The sequence below is a fragment of the Syngnathoides biaculeatus genome, chromosome 4 (assembly GCF_019802595.1).
Source record: "Syngnathoides biaculeatus isolate LvHL_M chromosome 4, ASM1980259v1, whole genome shotgun sequence".
NCBI lineage: Eukaryota > Metazoa > Chordata > Actinopteri > Syngnathiformes > Syngnathidae > Syngnathoides > Syngnathoides biaculeatus.
In genome coordinates, this window is record NC_084643.1 from 32,771,360 (window position 1) to 32,789,321 (window position 17,962).

Consider the following 17,962-nt stretch of genomic DNA (forward strand, 5'->3'; position numbering starts at 1 on the left):
TAGACTCTCCAATGAATGCAGGTCTTTGGGATGTGAGAGGAAACTGGAGTGCCTGAAGAAAACCAGCGCACGGAGGGGGAGAACATGCAAACCCCACACAGGCGGGGGTGGGATTTCAACCCCAATCCCTATGAACTGTGAAGCCAACGCTCCACAGCTGCTCCTCGGTGCAGCTACTTCTAAAGTCATGATTAACTTTTTTTTTTTTTTTTTTTTTAACTCGTCAGAAAGCAAATGGTAGTTTTGTCGTCGTTTGCTTACACTCTTCTCCTGGACGGTGCTATTAACAAGTTAAGGTGCAAGGAAGAAATAAAAGAAAGAAGAATCCAAATTGCCTTTTATAGCAAAGGATATGACGTACAGTACATAAAAAAATTACTTCAAGCAAAATATGCTGCTTTACACAGCTATTTAAAGCCGAAGGTTTATATTATGGAATGAAAAAAATATGTAGAATTTTCTAACATATTTAGAGTTTTCAATAACATAGTGTAAATAGATGCCCTTGCCTTGTGTCACACACAGGAAAACATTTATTCCCTCTCTGTGTTGTGTTTCCGCTTGTGTTCAGTCAAACTGGCCCTGTGAGCATAGCGTTCGCCACACAATGAGCAACTAAAGGGTTTTTCTCCTGTGTGTGTCCTCATGTGTGAGACCAGATGTGGCTTTTTTGAAAAGACTTTACTACACGTTAAGCAAGTAAAAGGTTTAAGACCCGTGTGTCCTCTCATGTGTGATTCCATACTTCCTTTTTGAGAGAATGTTTTACCACAAACTGAGCAACGAAACGGCTTTTCTCCAGTGTGTGTTCTCATATGTGTCAGCATGTTTTCCTTCTGAGAGAATGTTTTGCCACAAGTTGCGCAACAAAATGGTTTTTCTCCTGTGTGCGTTCGCATGTGCGCTTGCATACTTCCCTTTTGAGAGAATGTTTTACTGCAAACTGAGCAACTAAACGGCTTTTCTCCTGTGTGGATTCTCATATGTCGCAGCATTAGTCCACTTTGAGCAAATTCTTTCCCACAAAATGAGCAACTATAGGGTTTTTCTCCTGTGTGCGTTCTCATGTGTGTTGTCAAAGTTTGTTTCGTCACGCAACTTTTACCACAAACTGAGCAACAAAAGGGGGTTTCGCCAGTGTGTGTTCTCATATGTGTGACCATACTTTGTTTTCTAGAGAACGCAGTACCGCAAACAGAGCAACTAAAGGGTTTTTCTCCTGTGTGCGTTCTCATGTGTCTATTCAGTGTTGATTTTTTCTTAAAATATTTACCACAAACTGAGCAGGTAACAGATTTCTTACGCAATTGTAGTGTTTCCTGGTGGCCAAAATGTGTTTGCTTTTCAGAGCATTTTGAATGTTTGTCATGGCCTTCACCGTCCGCATTGCTCCTCAAAGGTCCTTCCGCATCATCACTGTCTGACAGCGGTGCTAAAATGTTTTCTGTTGGTGGCCGTCCACATCGGTCTGCACTTGGACTGTGATGATGCATGTGTGACCACTCAGGTTGTTCGTCTTCGTTCTTCACAGAAGCAGCTGTCAGTGGCAACATGCTGACAACAGCCTCCTCCTCTTCCACCTTAACATGACACGACTGTGGAGTCTCCACTTCGGCTTTAATATGGATGAACTGTGGAGGCTCCTGCTCCAAATTGGAGTCCCCCCGCTGCGACCGAGGGGGAAATTCTTCCCCACAACCACCCGGCTGCTGGACGTCTGCAGGGAACAAGCAAGAAAACACATCAGTGTCTCCAAATTTGACTGCGAAAAATCTGCACAAATTGTACCACAAACTGCGCAGGTAAAGTTTTCTTTTTTTATACATACATATAATGTATTTGTTATCAGGTGTTTTAGAGCATTTTGATTATTTGTCGTCACCTTCACATTTTGAGTTGCTCCTCATAGATTCTTCCATGTCATCGCCGTCTGGTATATTCGCTTCGAGGCTGACTCGTGGTGGTCCTCCTCAGTGTCGCAACTTAGGTGATTTGTCTTTTAGCTTCCTTACTCTCCACGGAGACATTAATTACTAGAAACTTGCTGATGCCCTCCTTGTCCACTTTCTCCTTGCAGTGTGTGTGTGTGTGTGCGTGTGTGTGTGTGGAGGGGGGGTTGCGCTCACCCTGCGGTTGAGGAGGAAGTTACTCTAGTGCCTAATTAGATCCTGGATATCTGTAGGAGACAAGCAACACACACAGAGATTTAGCTTCACAGTTAATCAAATGATTCCATTCAGAAAAACATGTCACAAAATGTGTCACAGTTGTTTCTGATAGCATATAAGGGGAGATTCACTGTGAGACTCAACACCAAAGACCACTAGGCATAAGCTGCTGAGTGACGACGAAAAGCTAAAGAGAGATCCTAACTGTGGATAGAAAACAATCATCGAATGTAAGGAGTCCCACTCAGTGTAATCTTCAGCAGAATCAACTCCACACATACAACAATAACAAAGAAATTTGCCACCATTCAAATGCCATTGGTTGAAAACACCTTAATGTCGCCACAGCACCGCGGTAATGTGTGGAGGTCCCTCTTTCTCTTTCTCTCTCTCTCTCTCTCTCTCTCTCTCTCTCTCTCGCACGTACACAAAACGGAATAAAAATGGCCCGCACGATACGAAATAAGAGAAATCAATCCATTTGTCAATATAAATCAAATCAATGTTTTACACTTGCACCGCCTCGTCTCCACACTGCAACAACGTTAGCATTTAGCTAGCATTCCCTCGCGTGAACAATACAAACGGAGTTATAAGAGGACAAGAAGAAACTCAACCAAACTGTCGTGGCCCTTGTTAATAGGCCATCGCGTCACTGACACTTAAGTCACTCTCTGGAAAGGAGTTCATTCGTTCGTTTTGTGTGCTCGTCTCAACTGCTCTCGAGACAGCGTCTGCGTAAACGGCAAGCGCATGCGCAGTGTCTTACTGACGCGCCGTGTAGCCTGCGAACGCATGCCCAGTGTCATACTCGAGCGTAGTCATGAACGGCGTTTGCAAACTAATCGTGCATTTCAGCCATCTGTTGACCCGCAATGATTCCTCTCTCGGTTTATTGACTCAAACGTTTAGCCACACACATAAAATAAATAAATAAATAGATAAATAAATAAAGAAATAAAGACACTAAAGCTCTTGCATTTTGAAATCATTTTATCTAGTACTAATTTCTTAGGAAAAAAAAGAAAGAAAGTAAAAATCAAATCTTCCAATGGTTTTCTTTTGCTTGTCTGTCCTGTTTTTTTTTTGTTTTGTTTTTGTTTACTTCGCTTAACACTTGGAATTTTCACGTTTTCTCAGACCGTAAAGAGTTTTGCTTTTCGATCCAAAATGTGCTACGCTATTTTTCATTTCGACACCATCATTCTTGTATTATTTCTCCCACTAAAGGTTGATAATGTAAAGTGGTGAGGAAAACTTTGAAAACACTTTGTAATTTCTATAATTCCTTCAGAAATTGGTCACGAAATGAAGTCTGATCTAAATCACAAGAATAAACTGTTTTGTAAACTAATACCGCAAGAACAATATATTATTTCCATTTCATGATTTGAATTGAAATTGACGTAAACTTTCACAGCACAGGAATGAAAAAGTAAGTGAACATTTGCATTCAACAACTGTTTGATCATCCTTCAGTCGCAACAATGAAATTGAAAGAATTATCTTAATACATGATGAAATAATGAAATAAATATGTAAGTACTTGAAATTTTTCAATAATTTAAAAAATATTAAAAGAATATAACACAGTGACATTAAATAATCCATGAAATTTTACTTCTGTTTGGTACTTTTGGCCTCCATAAATACCGCCGCAAGATGGCGGCCGGGCAACATCATGGACGTTTTGAAAGCAGTAAAACCACCACCGAAGAAAAAAAGGAGCCTAATGGCGTTTCCCTGAAGAAGGCAAAAACCAAAGCAAGACCGCGAAGTAATAAATTCGCTATAAAGACAACATGAACGTGTCAAAAGAGGAAATTTGTCGGGCAAAAGAGGAGAACGAAGGACAACGGCCACAACGGGGCCCGGTTGCCTCCGTTCAAATTGTCCAAGGTCTGTTGGCTCATTTGCACATTTTTTGTTGCTAAAAAGGTGGACAAAGACGCGGAGTAAATCTTATGTGGACTAAGCGTTAGCTTCAGTTAGATCCAACAAATGATGTGTACGTACAGGTACGGTTTAGGTCTATGGAGATTTCCCTGGGACGACCACTGCCGTCCGATTTTGGGACGTGTTGTGTAAAGTTGTAAGCTGCAATATAATAGAGAAAGAGTTCCCGATATGTCACCAGGCAAGCACAGTTGGAAAGTGTTTCAAATTTAGGCGATTAGGATCACATTAGCAGGCAACTAAATAAAAGATTGCACCTATGACGAATACTAAGACGATTGTGAATCTTTAAATCTGGGTAAAACGCACCATGAATCGGTTTCCAATTACGCCATCTTGTGTGTCATCGAGGTCAGAGAACACAGGCAATAGGTGAAGCATGAAGTTTATTTATTTATCGTTTATTTATCCAATTGGTCTGAGGACTGTGGTGACGTAATTGGAAACCTATCCAATATGGGGTGGTTAAAATGGTTAAAGTGAAAAAAATCTTGATATAACTTACTGTTGGAAAACTGTGCTCTATTCTCACCCATAATTTATCTGGACATCTCTGCTTATGCCCACTTCAGCCTCTCATTGTTGACCTTTTTTTACTCTTACCTTAGAGTGGAGGTGTGTTGGCTTCCTAAAAATATTCCCTATTTGTTTAAGCTAAGTCAGTGCTTCTCAATTGTTTTCTGACTCCCCACAGGAAGAAGAAAAAAATAACAACTCCCATCCCCATCATTTGTTAAGCACTGAGCTAAATTAATTCACAGGGGAGTTAACAGTTTACTGAACACAGCGGCACACATTATTCACCCTTTATAGCTGATTATGGACCATTACTGTAACAACAAACATTGATTGATAGGTGAAGGTCAGGCAGGTTATTTCAAGCACATTTGCAGACATTTACAATAAATGTTGTTGTTGCTTTACTGGATCTTTAAAAAAAAAAAAAATTCACCCCAAACCAAGATTGTGTTTGTAGCTTCCATTGTGTGTCCCTTGTGTCCTGCAGACGTCCAGCAGCTGATTGAGGACCAAAAAGAATCGACGCCCCCTCATGTTAAACGAGAAGCACAAGATCATCTGCCCTGCCGCATTAAGGAGGAAGACTTGCCCCTGAATGTCGTCGTCGTGAAGAGCGAAGATGAGTTGTCACGGCTTCATTGCAGCATCCCACCACAGGACACGACAACTGAAGACCTTCCCCCTCAACCCCAGGGTTGCGCCTCCATTTTGGAGCCGGAGGAGCAGCATAAGGATCCACGGCTGTCCCACATGAAGGAGGAAGAGGAGGAGGCTGAGGTCAGCAAGATGCCCATGACTGGTGTCTCTATCAAGAGTGAAAATGATGAAGATGGAGTACTTGAGTGGTCACAGCTTCCTTACAGTCCAAATGGAGACCACAGTGGTGGAGCACCACCGGACAACCTCTTAGCTCCGCTGTCAGACACTGATGACATGGAAGAGTCTTTGAGAAGTGACGTAGAATGTGAAAGTGACGATAAACAGTCAAAACGCTGTGACGCTGAGTCACCCAAAAAGAAAACTTCACACATGCGTAAAAAAAACGTGACCTGCTCTGTTTGCGGTAAAACGTGTGCTACAAAACAGACTTTGATAACACACATGAGAACACACACAGGGGGAAAACCCCACAGTTGCTCGCATTGTGGTAAAGAGTTTTCACAAAGGGGATCAATGCTAGAACACGTGAGAATCCACACAGGAGAAAAGCCGTTTAGTTGCTCAGTCTGCAGTAAAACATTCTCTCAAAAAGGAAGCATGCAAGTGCACATGAGAATGCATACAGGAGAAAAACCCTTTAGTTGCTCACATTGCGGCAAGACATTCTCTCAAAAGTCATATATGGTATTACACATGAGAATACACACGGGAGAAAAACCCTTTAGTTGCACAGTTTGTGGTAAAACATTTTCCCAAAAAGGAAGTATGCACTCACACTTTAGAAAACACACAGGGGAAAAACCTTACAGTTGCTCAACTTGTGGCCGAACTTTCTCTCATAGGGCTGCTATGGCCACACACATGAGAAGGCACACAGGAGAAAAACCCTATAATTGCTCGACATGTGGTAAGATCTTTTCGCAAAAGCCACATCTGATATCACACATGAGAACGCACACAGGAGAAAAACCCTATAGTTGCTCCACTTGTGGTAAACTCTTCTCTCAAAAGCCACATCTGGCAACACACATGAGAACGCACACGGGGGAAAAACTCTTCCGTTGCTCAGTTTGCTGTAAAAGCTTCTCTCACAAAGGAAGTATGCAGTCACACATGAGCAAACACACGGGGGAAAAACTCCATAGTTGCTCAACTTGTGGTAAAACATTCTCTCTCATGGAGCACGTGGTGACACATATGAGCACACACACCGGAATACCCTTTAGTTGCCCGGTGTGTGGTGAAAGCTATGCTCATAGGGGCAGTTTGGCTGAACACATGCGGAAACACAACGCAGAGACTTGAGATTAAAAGTTGAGTGTTTGAGTGGGACATCCATGTCATTTTACAGAAGATGGATAACATGCCTTAATGCTTTCAGATGGGAAAAGATGTGGCTAAACTATGGCGATATTAAGATTTTTCGCCACTAACGCTAACCCACCCAAGTCTTAACCCATTTCCTACTTTGTGGGCAGTGGTGGAGACTAATTCATTAAATGTAGTAATGTGATGTAATTGCAAAATTCATGCAGTCTTACATTACTTGGAAAAAAATATGTCATAAAATTACAGCTGCTTTTGGTTATTTCCACGATTGCAATTTTTGTTACATATGGATGGATGACAAATAGCTGCAAAAGATCAGATTTCTTTTTTTTTTTTTTTTTTCATATCAGTTCCCCCTAAATCCACCGCTAGGTGTTGGTTCTCTCTAGTGAAGTACCACTTTGTCATATTCTCAAACTTGATATAGAGTATTTTTCCGATGAATATCGCAAATCGTTATCTTGTGCAATCTATTAGTTTAATTAGTATTTTTTTTTTTTAACAGGGAACTTGTAATTGTGACCAACTACATTTCCCAAGTAATCTTCCCACCATTGTTTGAAAGGAACACTTTTAAGTGCTCTCTGTACATAAATACTATGCAGTACCACAGTGAAGGCTGCTTCCAAACATAGCAGTCTTTCCTATTTAGCTTATATTGCTTCAAAGAAACCACTTTGCCCCTTTTTACTTTTGTCTTTTTGACACTACGTACGTTTCTCGATGGGCTGAGAAAGTGGGGACGCTTTTCTGTGAATCTCTTTGTGATTGCAATTATGAGTACTGAAATTGTTGTAAACCACTGCATATAAAAGAAAAATTGCTTCAATGTAACGTAAGGGCTCTTTTTTTCCCCGAAAATACTTAAAACATCTGCATTTTAAAATCTTATGATACAGATAAAATATGTATGTATATAAATGTGCTTACATAGTCATAACATTACATTCATTATTAGCTTTAACCATGCATGAAAATAGTGACAATGGAAGAAAAACTCATTTTTGTGTTTTAAAAAAATTGAATCAAATGCTCGTGATTAGCCATAATCTGACATCAACGTGTGACTGTCATGTACAGTACATCTGGAGAAGCTCAGAATTGTACAACATGGCCTTTACTAAAACAAAGTACATAATACCAGCCCTGCTCCCCGTGCTTGCATGTTTTTTTTCCGGGTACTGCAGTTTCCTTCCATATCCCAAAAAACATGCACCATTAATTGGACACTCTAAATTGCCACTGGGTGTGATTGTGAGTGCGGCTGTTGTCTGTTTCCATGTGCCCTGTGATTGGCTGGCGACCAGTTCAGGGTGTACCCGGCCTCCTCCCCTTTGACAGCTGGGATAGGCTCCAGCACTCCCGCGACCCTTGTGAGGATAAGTGGCTTAGAAAATGGATGGATGGATGGATGGATGACCTACTATGCCTTGCCAGCCTCTTCATGTACAGCATGACGTATATCATGTTGGTTAACATGCCAAGGGGTTCAGTTATTACTGGTCTTGTAAAGGTCATTCTTGCTGAGGTCCCTACAAGCTGTGGGTTAGAATTAGCAGTTAAGTTAACAAGATAACATAATTTTCTGATGTCTGCTTTGCTCAGAACAGACAAAACTCACTACACAGTGAGTATACAAAGACCAAGTGCAACATAATTATTCATCACTGGGCTCCAGTGACAATTGACCCCTCCGTGGATATTGCGCAATCCGCGTCACTGACCAATCAGAGGCCAGAGATCTGCATAGACCAAAGCCTGTTTTTGCTCCCGCCATTTTCTCAGTTAACATTGCATGGTCCAGTATAGGTTTAGTTAGCGTTTTATCGCGTATTTGGGTTATTTAACAAAAATATGGTTAAGAGGTGTAGTCACGGACTTTGTAATAGTGACGACAGGTATCCTGAAAGGCTAGTTGGTGGAGTTCGATTCGTACCCTTTCCAAAACCGAAGACCCAGTACGAAAAATGCCTTCGATGGATCAAACTTTGTGGAAGACCGCATCATCAACTAAATCCATTTAATATCAAACGGAACACATATGTTTGCACGAAGGTAAGCCCTATATTTGATTTTCAATACATGTCTCGTATAAATGAATTCGAAGTTCTTCGCTAGCATAACATTGCTACGTGTGAACAATTGACACACTTATTCTTTGTTGAGCCATATTTAGCGATGATCGGACTGCACAAACATATTGATTTCTTGCTGGCTAGCGACCGAAGCTTAACCAGACTGTGTTTGCACGAAGATATGCCCTAAATTTGATTTTTAATCCACGTCTCGTATAAATGAATGAGACGTTCTCCGCTAGCATAACATTGCTACGTGTGAATGATTGAATGAAATCAGAAGTATGGCGTCTCTCTCAGTTAAGAATGTATTGTATTTAGAATCTATAATATATCGTTGATTTGAATGAAATGAGAAGCATGGAGTCTGTCTCAGTTCAGAATGTATTGTATTGTATTTGCCATTTTTACTGTTTGTCTTACGTCAGCGCACGTGGCGTGACGTCACTTCAGGAGGCGTGGTTAAGTGCCCTGTACGGAGGGGTCAATTGAACTCATGACCCCAGGTTTAATAGGCCATTGCTTTCGCCACTGAGATATATGAGGCCCCAGATGAGAGTCAATTGGCCCAATGTAAAAAAACTAAACTTTTTAACTAAGCATTGGAACAAGGAGCGCACACCAGGAACACCATATGGACCAAAAGAAAACGTATGAGAGTTTAATTCTTTAACTTTTATTCATATGTGTCCTTAATGTATGTTGACAGCACTGACATATTGGAGGAAAAAAATCTTTGTTCAGATACTCTATCCTAAATCAGTCCACTTACAAAAATTCAGGTAACAAAGAAAGGGAACACTCATAAATCTATGAAAAAAAAACAGATACATAAAGACAGAGAAAATACATAAACATGACTTGAACTATTTACATATGACAAATATAGTTTAAGAAGATACAGTCCTGACTAATGATATAGGTAAAATGCCATTTTTTAAAAACGCCATTTTTAAATATGCTTTGATGTAAAATAAATAAATAAAGTGCAGATGTCATTTCAATCAAAACTACTTGAGACTGTCTAAAACTACACACATACCCTAGTCTTATATCCAACACATGCGCGTGTGCTTTCGGCGTCGCCATAGCGCGTCATCTCAGATGAACATATATACGTTTGGCACATTTTACGCAACCGGGAGTGGAGGCCCCAGTGGGATACAAACCCACAATCCCTGGTTTACCAAACCAGTGCTCTAACCACTGAGATATGGGGCCACCCCACACACACTACTTTCTAGCGTGCCCAGAAAAATGTTTATTTCTCGTTTCGTGTCTGCATGTATGTAGTCAAACTGGCCCAAGTAACATAACTTTAACTGGAAATTGAAGATAAAGGTCTTTCCTCACACATTTTAATTTAATTTTCTCATGATTGACTGAAAGTTTTCCCGCAAATGAAGCAGTGAAGTTTTTTTTTCTTTACCCTTTTCTGATGTGTGTGATTCCATTGCTCAATTTCAAGAGATTCTTTCACCACAAACTCAGCTACGAGAGCTTTGTTTTTGTTTTTGTGTGTGTTCTCGTGTGGTTCAACATGGTCGACTTTTCGGTGAACGTTCGGCCACAAATCGAGCAACAAAAGGGTTTTTCTCCTGTGTGTGTTCTCATGTGTATCAACATATTTGGCTTTGAAACAAATCTTTTCCCACAAGTTGGGCAACAAAAGGGTTTATCTCCTGTGTGTATTTTCATGTGTCGAAGCATCGCTGAGTTAAAGTAAAAACCTTTTCCACAAACTGAACAACAAAATGGTCTTTCTCCTGTGTGCTCTTTCATGTGTGCTACCATGCTTCGCTTTGCAATGAATTTTTTCCCGCACACCGAGCAAATAAAAGGTTTTTCTCCTGTGTGTATTCTCATGTGTATTGCCACATAATCTTTTTGGGAGAATGATTTACCACATAATGAGCAATCAAAAGGTTTTTCTCCCGTGTGTGTTCTCATGTGGGTTTTCATGCTGGGCTTTGAAGTGAATGTTTTACCGCAGGTCAAGCAACAAAAGGGCTTTTCTCCTGTGTGTGTGTTTTCATGTGTCTAATTAAATTTGTTTTACCAAACCTTTTACCGCAAATTGAGCAGGTAACCTTAACACTACACCTTTCCTTACTGCCGATAGTTGTCTCCTTTTTAGCACATTTCAACTGCCTGTCGTCATCTTGCCTGTCTGCGTCGCTCCTCAAAGGTTCTTCTATGTCATCCCTATGGGACAAAACTGTGAAGATGTTTTCTGGTGGCGGTCCTACGCAGCGGTCTCCACTTGGGCTGAAATGGGTACGCTGTGATGACTCAGGTTGTAGGTCTTCATAGTTTTCACTCTTTGAAAAAACACCTTTCAGTGGCAACATCCCGAGGTCAGCCGCACCCTCTTCCTCTTTAACAAGGGGAGGCTGTGGATCCTCGTTTTTCTTTTTAAAATGGGGGTCCTCTCGGTCTTCATGCTTTAGCCTGGAATGCCCAAATTGCGGTTGACTGGGGAGTTTTTCGTCACCACCAATCAGCTGCTGGACATCTGCAGGACACAAGGAACACAAACACAGTTTAAAATCACATGGGTCATATATACAGTACAGTCCTTTTCTAAAGTATGTAAGTAAGTAACAGCAAGGTCACTTTATTTGTTTTTGTTGTATTCTGAACCCATCTGGTTTTCAGAACAAAGGATGAATATGAGACAAAAGGTACAGTGGAAGCTTGGCGTTTGAACGCCTCGGTGTTGTACAAATCGGTGTTCGACAAAAAAAATGTGTGAAAAATTCCTCGTTTTTCGACCCAATTCTCGGTGTCTGAACACCCGCCATGTTGAGCGGGTAGCCGACTCTAGCCCAGCGATGGCGAATGCACACGGTGCCGAGATGAGTCGCTGCCCACTTCGAGTCAAGCAGTCACTAATCCTCATGCCAGCCATTTACCAGTGCTTCCAAGATATTTTTTTTTTTTAATTTTTCCAGTATTCTCTTTGCCATTGGCCCAAATAAAGACAGTGGTGCTACCAGCAGCAAATGAAAAGGAAAGTTGAGCGAACGACAGTGGCCAGACAACAAGTCATATTTGGTCTTTCACAGTTCTACTATGCCAGACTGTTGCAATAAAATCTTGTATTCTGATAGCACCACATCCTGTTTTTTTTTACAATCATTGGGCTCAACTTGTCAACTCTAACAGGACCGAATACACTCGTTTCCATGGTGGTGACAAGGATAATGGATCGCGCCACGTGTTTGTAAGGAAAAAAGGGGGAAAAAAACCGCCATTGGCGCTTGGGAGAGAAGGTTTGTTGAAAGTTTGCTTGAGGTTCTTCACTTCCTTTCATACGATACAGGTCAAAAGCAGGCAGCAAAACTTTAAGTAGCATCGCAAGCTAGTCCTAGCACTAATCTTTGTAAGAGAACATGCAGGCGTTCTGACGAATCATGCTCTACAGATTTGGTGCGTTATAAGTCATTTAATTACAATAAAGTGTTTTAATTTCAGAAAGTTAGCACCCATTATTCATGCCATGTTGGTTTGCCCTGACTAACAAGAATATGTACAAGATGTGACCCTTGTGAGGATAATCAGCTTAGAAAATGGAGGAATGGACATGACTAGAGCAGTGATTTACAACTTTTATGGAGCCAACGCACATATTTTACAAGTGAAAAACGTTACGGCACACCACCAAAAGTGGATAGAATTATTACTGTACGTACCATTCATATTGTATGTTCAGCCGGTCACTATGGCTCACAGCCATAAATATATGAACGAAGCTACATTAGCATTGTAAATCTAATTTTGGGGGAGCAATTAGGTACAAATGTATTTTCAGAAAATGAACAAGTCATTTAAATAAACACATTTCTTCATCATGTGATCGGACCATGCCTAATAGATAGATAAATAGACAAAGAGGCAAACACTGACTGGAGCAACCCTGCCAATTGCAGGGGAAGGGGGGGGCAAGGGGGGTCCGCATGCTTTACAATGTCTTCTTCTTCTTTTCCTTTCGGCTTGTCCCGTTAGGGGTCGCCACAGCGTGTCATCTTTTGCCATCTTAGCCTATCTCCTGCATCTTCCTCTCTAACCCCAACTGCCCTCATGTCTTCCCTCACCACATCCATAAACCTTCTCTTTGGTCTTCCTCTCGCTCTTTTGCCTGGGAGCTCCATCCTCAGCATCCTTCTACCAATATACCTACCATGTCGCCTATGAACATGTCCAAACCATCCAAGTCTGCTCTTTCTAACCTTGTCTCCAAAACATCCAACTTTGGCTGTCCCTCTAATGAGCTCATTTCTAATCCTATCCAACTTGGTCACTCCGAGCGAGAACCTCAACATCTTCATTTCTGCCACCTCCAGTTCAGCTTCCTGTTGTCTCTTCAGTGCCGCCGTCTCTAATCCGTACATCATGGCCGGCCTCACCACTGTTTTGTAAACTTTGCCCTTCATCCTAGCAGACACTCTTCTGTCACATAACACACCAGACACCTTTCGCCAGCTGTTCCAACCTGCTTGGACCCGTTTCTTCACTTCCTGACCACACTCTCCGTTGCTCTGTATTGTTGACCCCAAGTATTTGAAGTCGTCCACCCTCGCTATCTCTTCTCCCTGTAGCCTCACTCTTCCCCCTCCACTTTTCTCATTCACGCACATATATTCTGTTTTACTTCGGCTAATCTTCATTCCTCTCCTTTCCAGTGCATGTCTCCATCTTTCCAATTGTTCCTCTGCATGCTCCCTGCTTTCACTGCACATCACAATATCATCTGCGAACATCATGGTCCAAGGGGATTCCAGTCTAACCTCATCTGTCAGCCTATCCATTACCACTGCAAACAGGAAGGGGCTCAGAGCTGATCCCTGATGCAGTCCCACCTCCACCTTAAATTCCTCTGTCACACCTAAGGCACACCTCACCATTGTTCTGCTGCCATCATACATGTCCTGTACTATTTTAACATACTTCTCTGCCACACCAGACTTACGCATGCAGTACCACAGTTCCTCTCTTGGTACTCTGTCATAGGCTTTCTCTAGATCCACAAAGACACAATGTAGCTCCTTCTGACCTTCTCTGTACTTTTCCACGAGCATCCTCAAGGCAAATAATGCATCTGTGGTACTCTTTCTAGGCATGAAACCATACTGTTGCTCGCAGATACTTACTTCTGTCCTGAGTCTAGCCTCCACTACTCTTTCCCATAACTTCATTGTGTGGCTCATCAACTTTATTCCTCTATAGTTCCCACAGCTCTGAACATCCCCTTTGTTCTTAAAAATGGGAACTAGAACACTTTTCCTCCATTCTTCAGGCATCTTTTCGCCCGCTAGTATTCTGTTGAATAAGTTGGTCAAAAACTCCACAGCCATCTCTCCAAATTGCTTCCATACCTCTACCGGTATGTCATCAGGACCAACTGCCTTCCATTTTTCATCCTTTGTAGTGCCTTTCTGACTTCCCCCTTAGTAATCATTTCCACTTCCTGGTCCTTCACTCTTGCCTCTTCAACTCTTCCTTCTCTCTCATTTTCTTCATTCATCAACTTCTCAAAGTATTCTTTCCATCTATTTAGCACACTACCGGCACCAGTCAACACATTTCCATCTCTATCCTTAATCACCCTAACCTTCTGCACATCCTTCCCATCTCTATCCCTCTGTCTGGCCAACCTGTAGAGATCCTTTTCTCCTTCTTTCGTGTCCAACCTGGTGTACATGTCTTCATATGCCTCTTGTTTAGCCTTTGCCACCTCTACCTTTGCCCTACGTCGCATCTCGATGTACTCCTTTCGCCTCTCCTCAGTCCTCTCAGTATCCCACTTCTTCTTCGCTAATCTCTTTCCTTGTATGACTCCCTGTATTTTGGGGTTCCACCACCAAGTCTCCTTCTCCCCTTTCCTACCAGATGACACACCAAGTACTCTCCTGCCTGTCTCTCTGATCACCTTGGCTGTCGTCGTCCAGTCTTCCGGGAGCTTCGGTTGTCCATCGAGAGCCTGTCTCACCTCTTTCCGGAAGGCCGCACAACATTCTTCCTTTCTCAGCTTCCACCACATGGTTCTCTGCTCTACCTTTGTCTTCTTAATCTTCCTACCCATCACCAGAATCATCCTACATACTACCATCCTATGCTGTCGAGCTACACTCTCCCCTACCACTACTTTACAGTCAGTAACCTCCTTCAGATTACATCGTCTGCACAAAATATAATCTACCTGCGTGGTTCTACCGCCGCTCTTGTAGGTCACTATATGTTCCTCCCTCTTCTGGAAATAAGTGTTCACTACAGCCATCTCCATCCTTTTTGCAAAGTCCACCACCATCTGCCCTTCAAAGTTCCTTTCCTGGATGCCGTACTTACCCATCACTTCTTCATCGCCCCTGTTTCCTTTACCAATATGTCCATTACAATCTGCACCAATCACAACTCTCTCCCTGTCTGGGATGCTCAGAACTACTTCATCTAGTTCCTTCCAGAATTTCTCTTTCAACTCTAGGTCACATCCTACCTGTGGTGCATAGCCGCTAACCACATTATACATAACACCCTCAATTTCAAATTTTAGTCTCATCACTCGATCTGATACTCTTTTCACCTCCAAGACATTCTTAGCCAGCTCTTCCTTTAAAATAACCCCTACTCCATTTCTCTTCCCATCTACTCCGTGGTAGAATAATTTAAACCTTGCTCCCAAACTTCTAGCCTTACTACCTTTCCACCTGCTCTCTTGGATGCACAGAATATCAACCTTTCTCCTAATCATCATGTCAACCAACTCCTGTGCTTTTCCTGTCATAGTCCCAACATTCAAAGTCCCTACACTCAGTTGTAGGCTCTGTGCATTCCTCTTTTTCTTCTGACGCTGGATCCGGTTTCCTCCTCTTCTTTGTCTTCGACCCACAGTAGCTGAATTTCCACCGACGCCCTGCAGGTTAGCAGTGCCGGGGGCGGGCGTTGTTAACCCGGGCCACGACCGATCCGGTATGGGATTCTTTAGATGAACGCTCATATTTGTTTGGCACAGTTTTTACGCCGGATGCCCTTCCTGACGCAACCCTCTGCATTTATCCGGGCTTGGGACCGGCCTACAGATTGCACTGGTTTGTGCCCCCATAGGGCTGCATTGCATGCTTTACAATGTACCTTAGTATTATTGTCCTCTTTGGAAAAACTCAAAATACCGACTTTATTTACTTTTTTGTGTACCGGACCATATTTTTGAGTAATGCGTTCACGGCATTTCCACTATATATTTTTTCTTTTGGTGTTTACATTGTCATAGGACACAACATTCTGTGGGGCTTGAAAAATGAGTGAAATTCCTCAAAAATGCCTGGCAGTCGATTGATTCCCTGCTCAGGAAACGGTTAACAGTGAATGAGTTAAAGCCCTGCACCCACCTAACTGTGTCGCCATTTGGAGAGCTATAAGGCAGTGGTTTCAAACTCGGGGGCGCACTCGGGGCTACCGTGAACACCAAGCAAGTGGCGCTGATTTTACGAGCACAAAAGCCCGCAGCAACCACTGAAATGACTGCAGGAATTGATAGGTTTCCGATTATCCCATCTTGTGTGTCATGGAGGTCAACGAACACAGGTGATAGGTGAAGCGTGAAGTTTTTTTCTATCGTTAATTTATGTGATTGGTCAAAGAGTGGTGGTGACGTCACTGGAAACCTATCCATTCAAATCCTTGCATTTTCTTTTGGTTTTTTTTTTTTTTCTTGGTGGCTTCATAACCTTGCCCGTGTAACTTTTTCATGCGCTGCAAAAAAAAAAAAAAAAAGTCTGGGACGACTGTCATGTGGGAGTTACGTGAACAGACCTTCGACGCGTATCACAATTTGGGCTTTGCAAACGGCTTCCAGCTGTCGTCGGTGCCGCTCGGTCTCCTCCCTCCCTCGACGAAGTTGCTCCTCGTACGACGCGATCGTTTTTTCAAATAGCCCAAAAATTTCATCAGCAGCCGCAACAAGTCGCTCTCTAACCAACTCTTTCAACATTTTGATGTAAAATATAGTTCAAACGAGCACGCGAGAACACAAATTGAACGCACAAGCACGACTTCGGATTGTTGTTTTTGCCGAACAACTTTCCTTTCTTATTCGTTATGAACCGCAATTACTTGGACGAAAGGTCGTTTGAGTTCTCCAAATGCTGAGGACAGGTGCCTCGATGCAACCTTTGGCCTGCCGAGCAACCTATGGAAAGGAAATTTTATTTTTTTTTCTCCCCACTTCTTCTTCTTTGTTAGCTGGTGGCATCAAACGTTCCAGACGCATGACCGCCATCTACTGTGTTGGAGTGTAGGTCACTCGAGAGTACGTCTATTCATCCGTTCATCCATCCACTTTCTTAGCCACTTATCCTCCCAAGGGTCATGGGGAGTGCTGGAGCCTATCCCAGCTGTCAACGGGCAGGAGGCAGGGTACACCCTGTACTGGTTGCCAACCAATCGCAGGGCACATCGAGACAAACAGCTGCACTCACAATCACACCCAGGGGCAATTAAGAGTGTCCAATTAATATTGCATGTTTTTGGGATGTGGTAGGAAACCCACGCAGGCACAGGGAGACCATGCAAACTCCACACAGGCAGGTGCGGGATTGAACCCGGGACCTCAGAAGTGTGAGGAACGCTTTCCGGCCGAACCACCGTGCCGCCGGGAGGAAAATTAATGACTTAAAAATATAAATCAACTTGAATCTAGATTCTCCTTTTCAATCCTGTTCCATTAAAAAAAAAAAAAAAAAAAAAAAAAAACGAAACAAGGTATTGATCATAATTTCTTCAGTTAAATACATTTCTACAATTAAAAACTGGAACCTCAGTTTTATTCTATTCATCTCTTACCCTTTACTTATTTAACACCTTTGACAATAACTATTATTTAACACTTGAAACTCTCCCAACAATTAACAGTGAGGCAACACCGTAAGTAAGCACTTTTTCAGTGTTAAACAAGGGATCAAACCCGATGCATCGCGACATTTCCAAGATCTATTAGTACAAACCTACATTTATAGAAACAATCTATACAAAACAAAACCCATCCAAATGACGCTACGAGGGACAGCTGCATCCTGTTGAAAGCATGCAGCTGTACCTCGTTGATCACCTGAAGCAGTTCTAAATCCAAATCTAAAAACATGAACAAAACCTAACACAATTAAGATAGATGTTTTCCTGACTGAGTTTAAGAGTAGCAAATTTTGCTCTGTCCAACCAATTAAAGGATGGAAAAATTCTGTTATTGAGGGCCAGCTG

General features: G+C 42.3%; 2 protein-coding genes and 1 pseudogene across 6 annotated transcripts; 1 reads left to right on the forward strand and 2 right to left on the reverse strand.

The window, feature by feature from the left end:
• Positions 1-356: 356 nt before the first annotated feature.
• On the reverse strand, positions 357-4,201 carry LOC133498900 (oocyte zinc finger protein XlCOF6.1-like). 5 transcript variants are annotated; one of them, XM_061816159.1, is made up of 4 exons: positions 2,786-2,969; positions 2,127-2,176; positions 1,883-2,013; positions 357-1,717 (listed from the first exon to the last, which is right to left on the reverse strand). In XM_061816159.1, the coding sequence occupies exons 3-4, from the start codon at positions 1,917-1,919 to the stop codon at positions 534-536; spliced, it is 1,221 nt and encodes a 406-aa protein (XP_061672143.1). In that variant the 5' UTR covers positions 1,920-2,013; positions 2,127-2,176; positions 2,786-2,969; the 3' UTR covers positions 357-533. The 5 variants fall into 5 exon arrangements, with proteins under 5 accessions (XP_061672143.1, XP_061672145.1, XP_061672144.1 ...); XM_061816161.1 differs by having other exon boundaries at positions 2,680-2,969; XM_061816160.1 differs by lacking the exon at positions 2,786-2,969 and adding an exon at positions 2,501-2,672.
• Positions 3,867-7,460, forward strand: LOC133498896 (zinc finger protein OZF-like). Its single transcript, XM_061816152.1, has 2 exons — positions 3,867-4,067; positions 5,131-7,460. The coding sequence occupies exons 1-2, from the start codon at positions 3,971-3,973 to the stop codon at positions 6,606-6,608; spliced, it is 1,575 nt and encodes a 524-aa protein (XP_061672136.1). The 5' UTR covers positions 3,867-3,970; the 3' UTR covers positions 6,609-7,460.
• Positions 7,461-9,367: 1,907 nt separating this feature from the next.
• LOC133498903 (zinc finger protein 577-like) lies at positions 9,368-16,921 on the reverse strand (annotated as a pseudogene).
• Positions 16,922-17,962: the final 1,041 nt, after the last annotated feature.

Coding starts and splice junctions, on each gene's coding strand:
- LOC133498900 (XM_061816158.1), bottom strand. CDS start 1,919: ATGGAAGAATCTATGAGGAGCAACTCAAAATGTGAAG. Junction 1,718..1,882: donor GAGCAACTCAAAATGTGAAG/GTGACGACAAAT, acceptor TGTTCCCTGCAG/ACGTCCAGCAGCCGGGTGGT.
- LOC133498896 (XM_061816152.1), top strand. CDS start 3,971: ATGAACGTGTCAAAAGAGGAAATTTGTCGGGCAAAAGAGGAGAACGAA. Junction 4,068..5,130: donor CTCCGTTCAAATTGTCCAAG/GTCTGTTGGCTC, acceptor TGTGTCCTGCAG/ACGTCCAGCAGCTGATTGAG.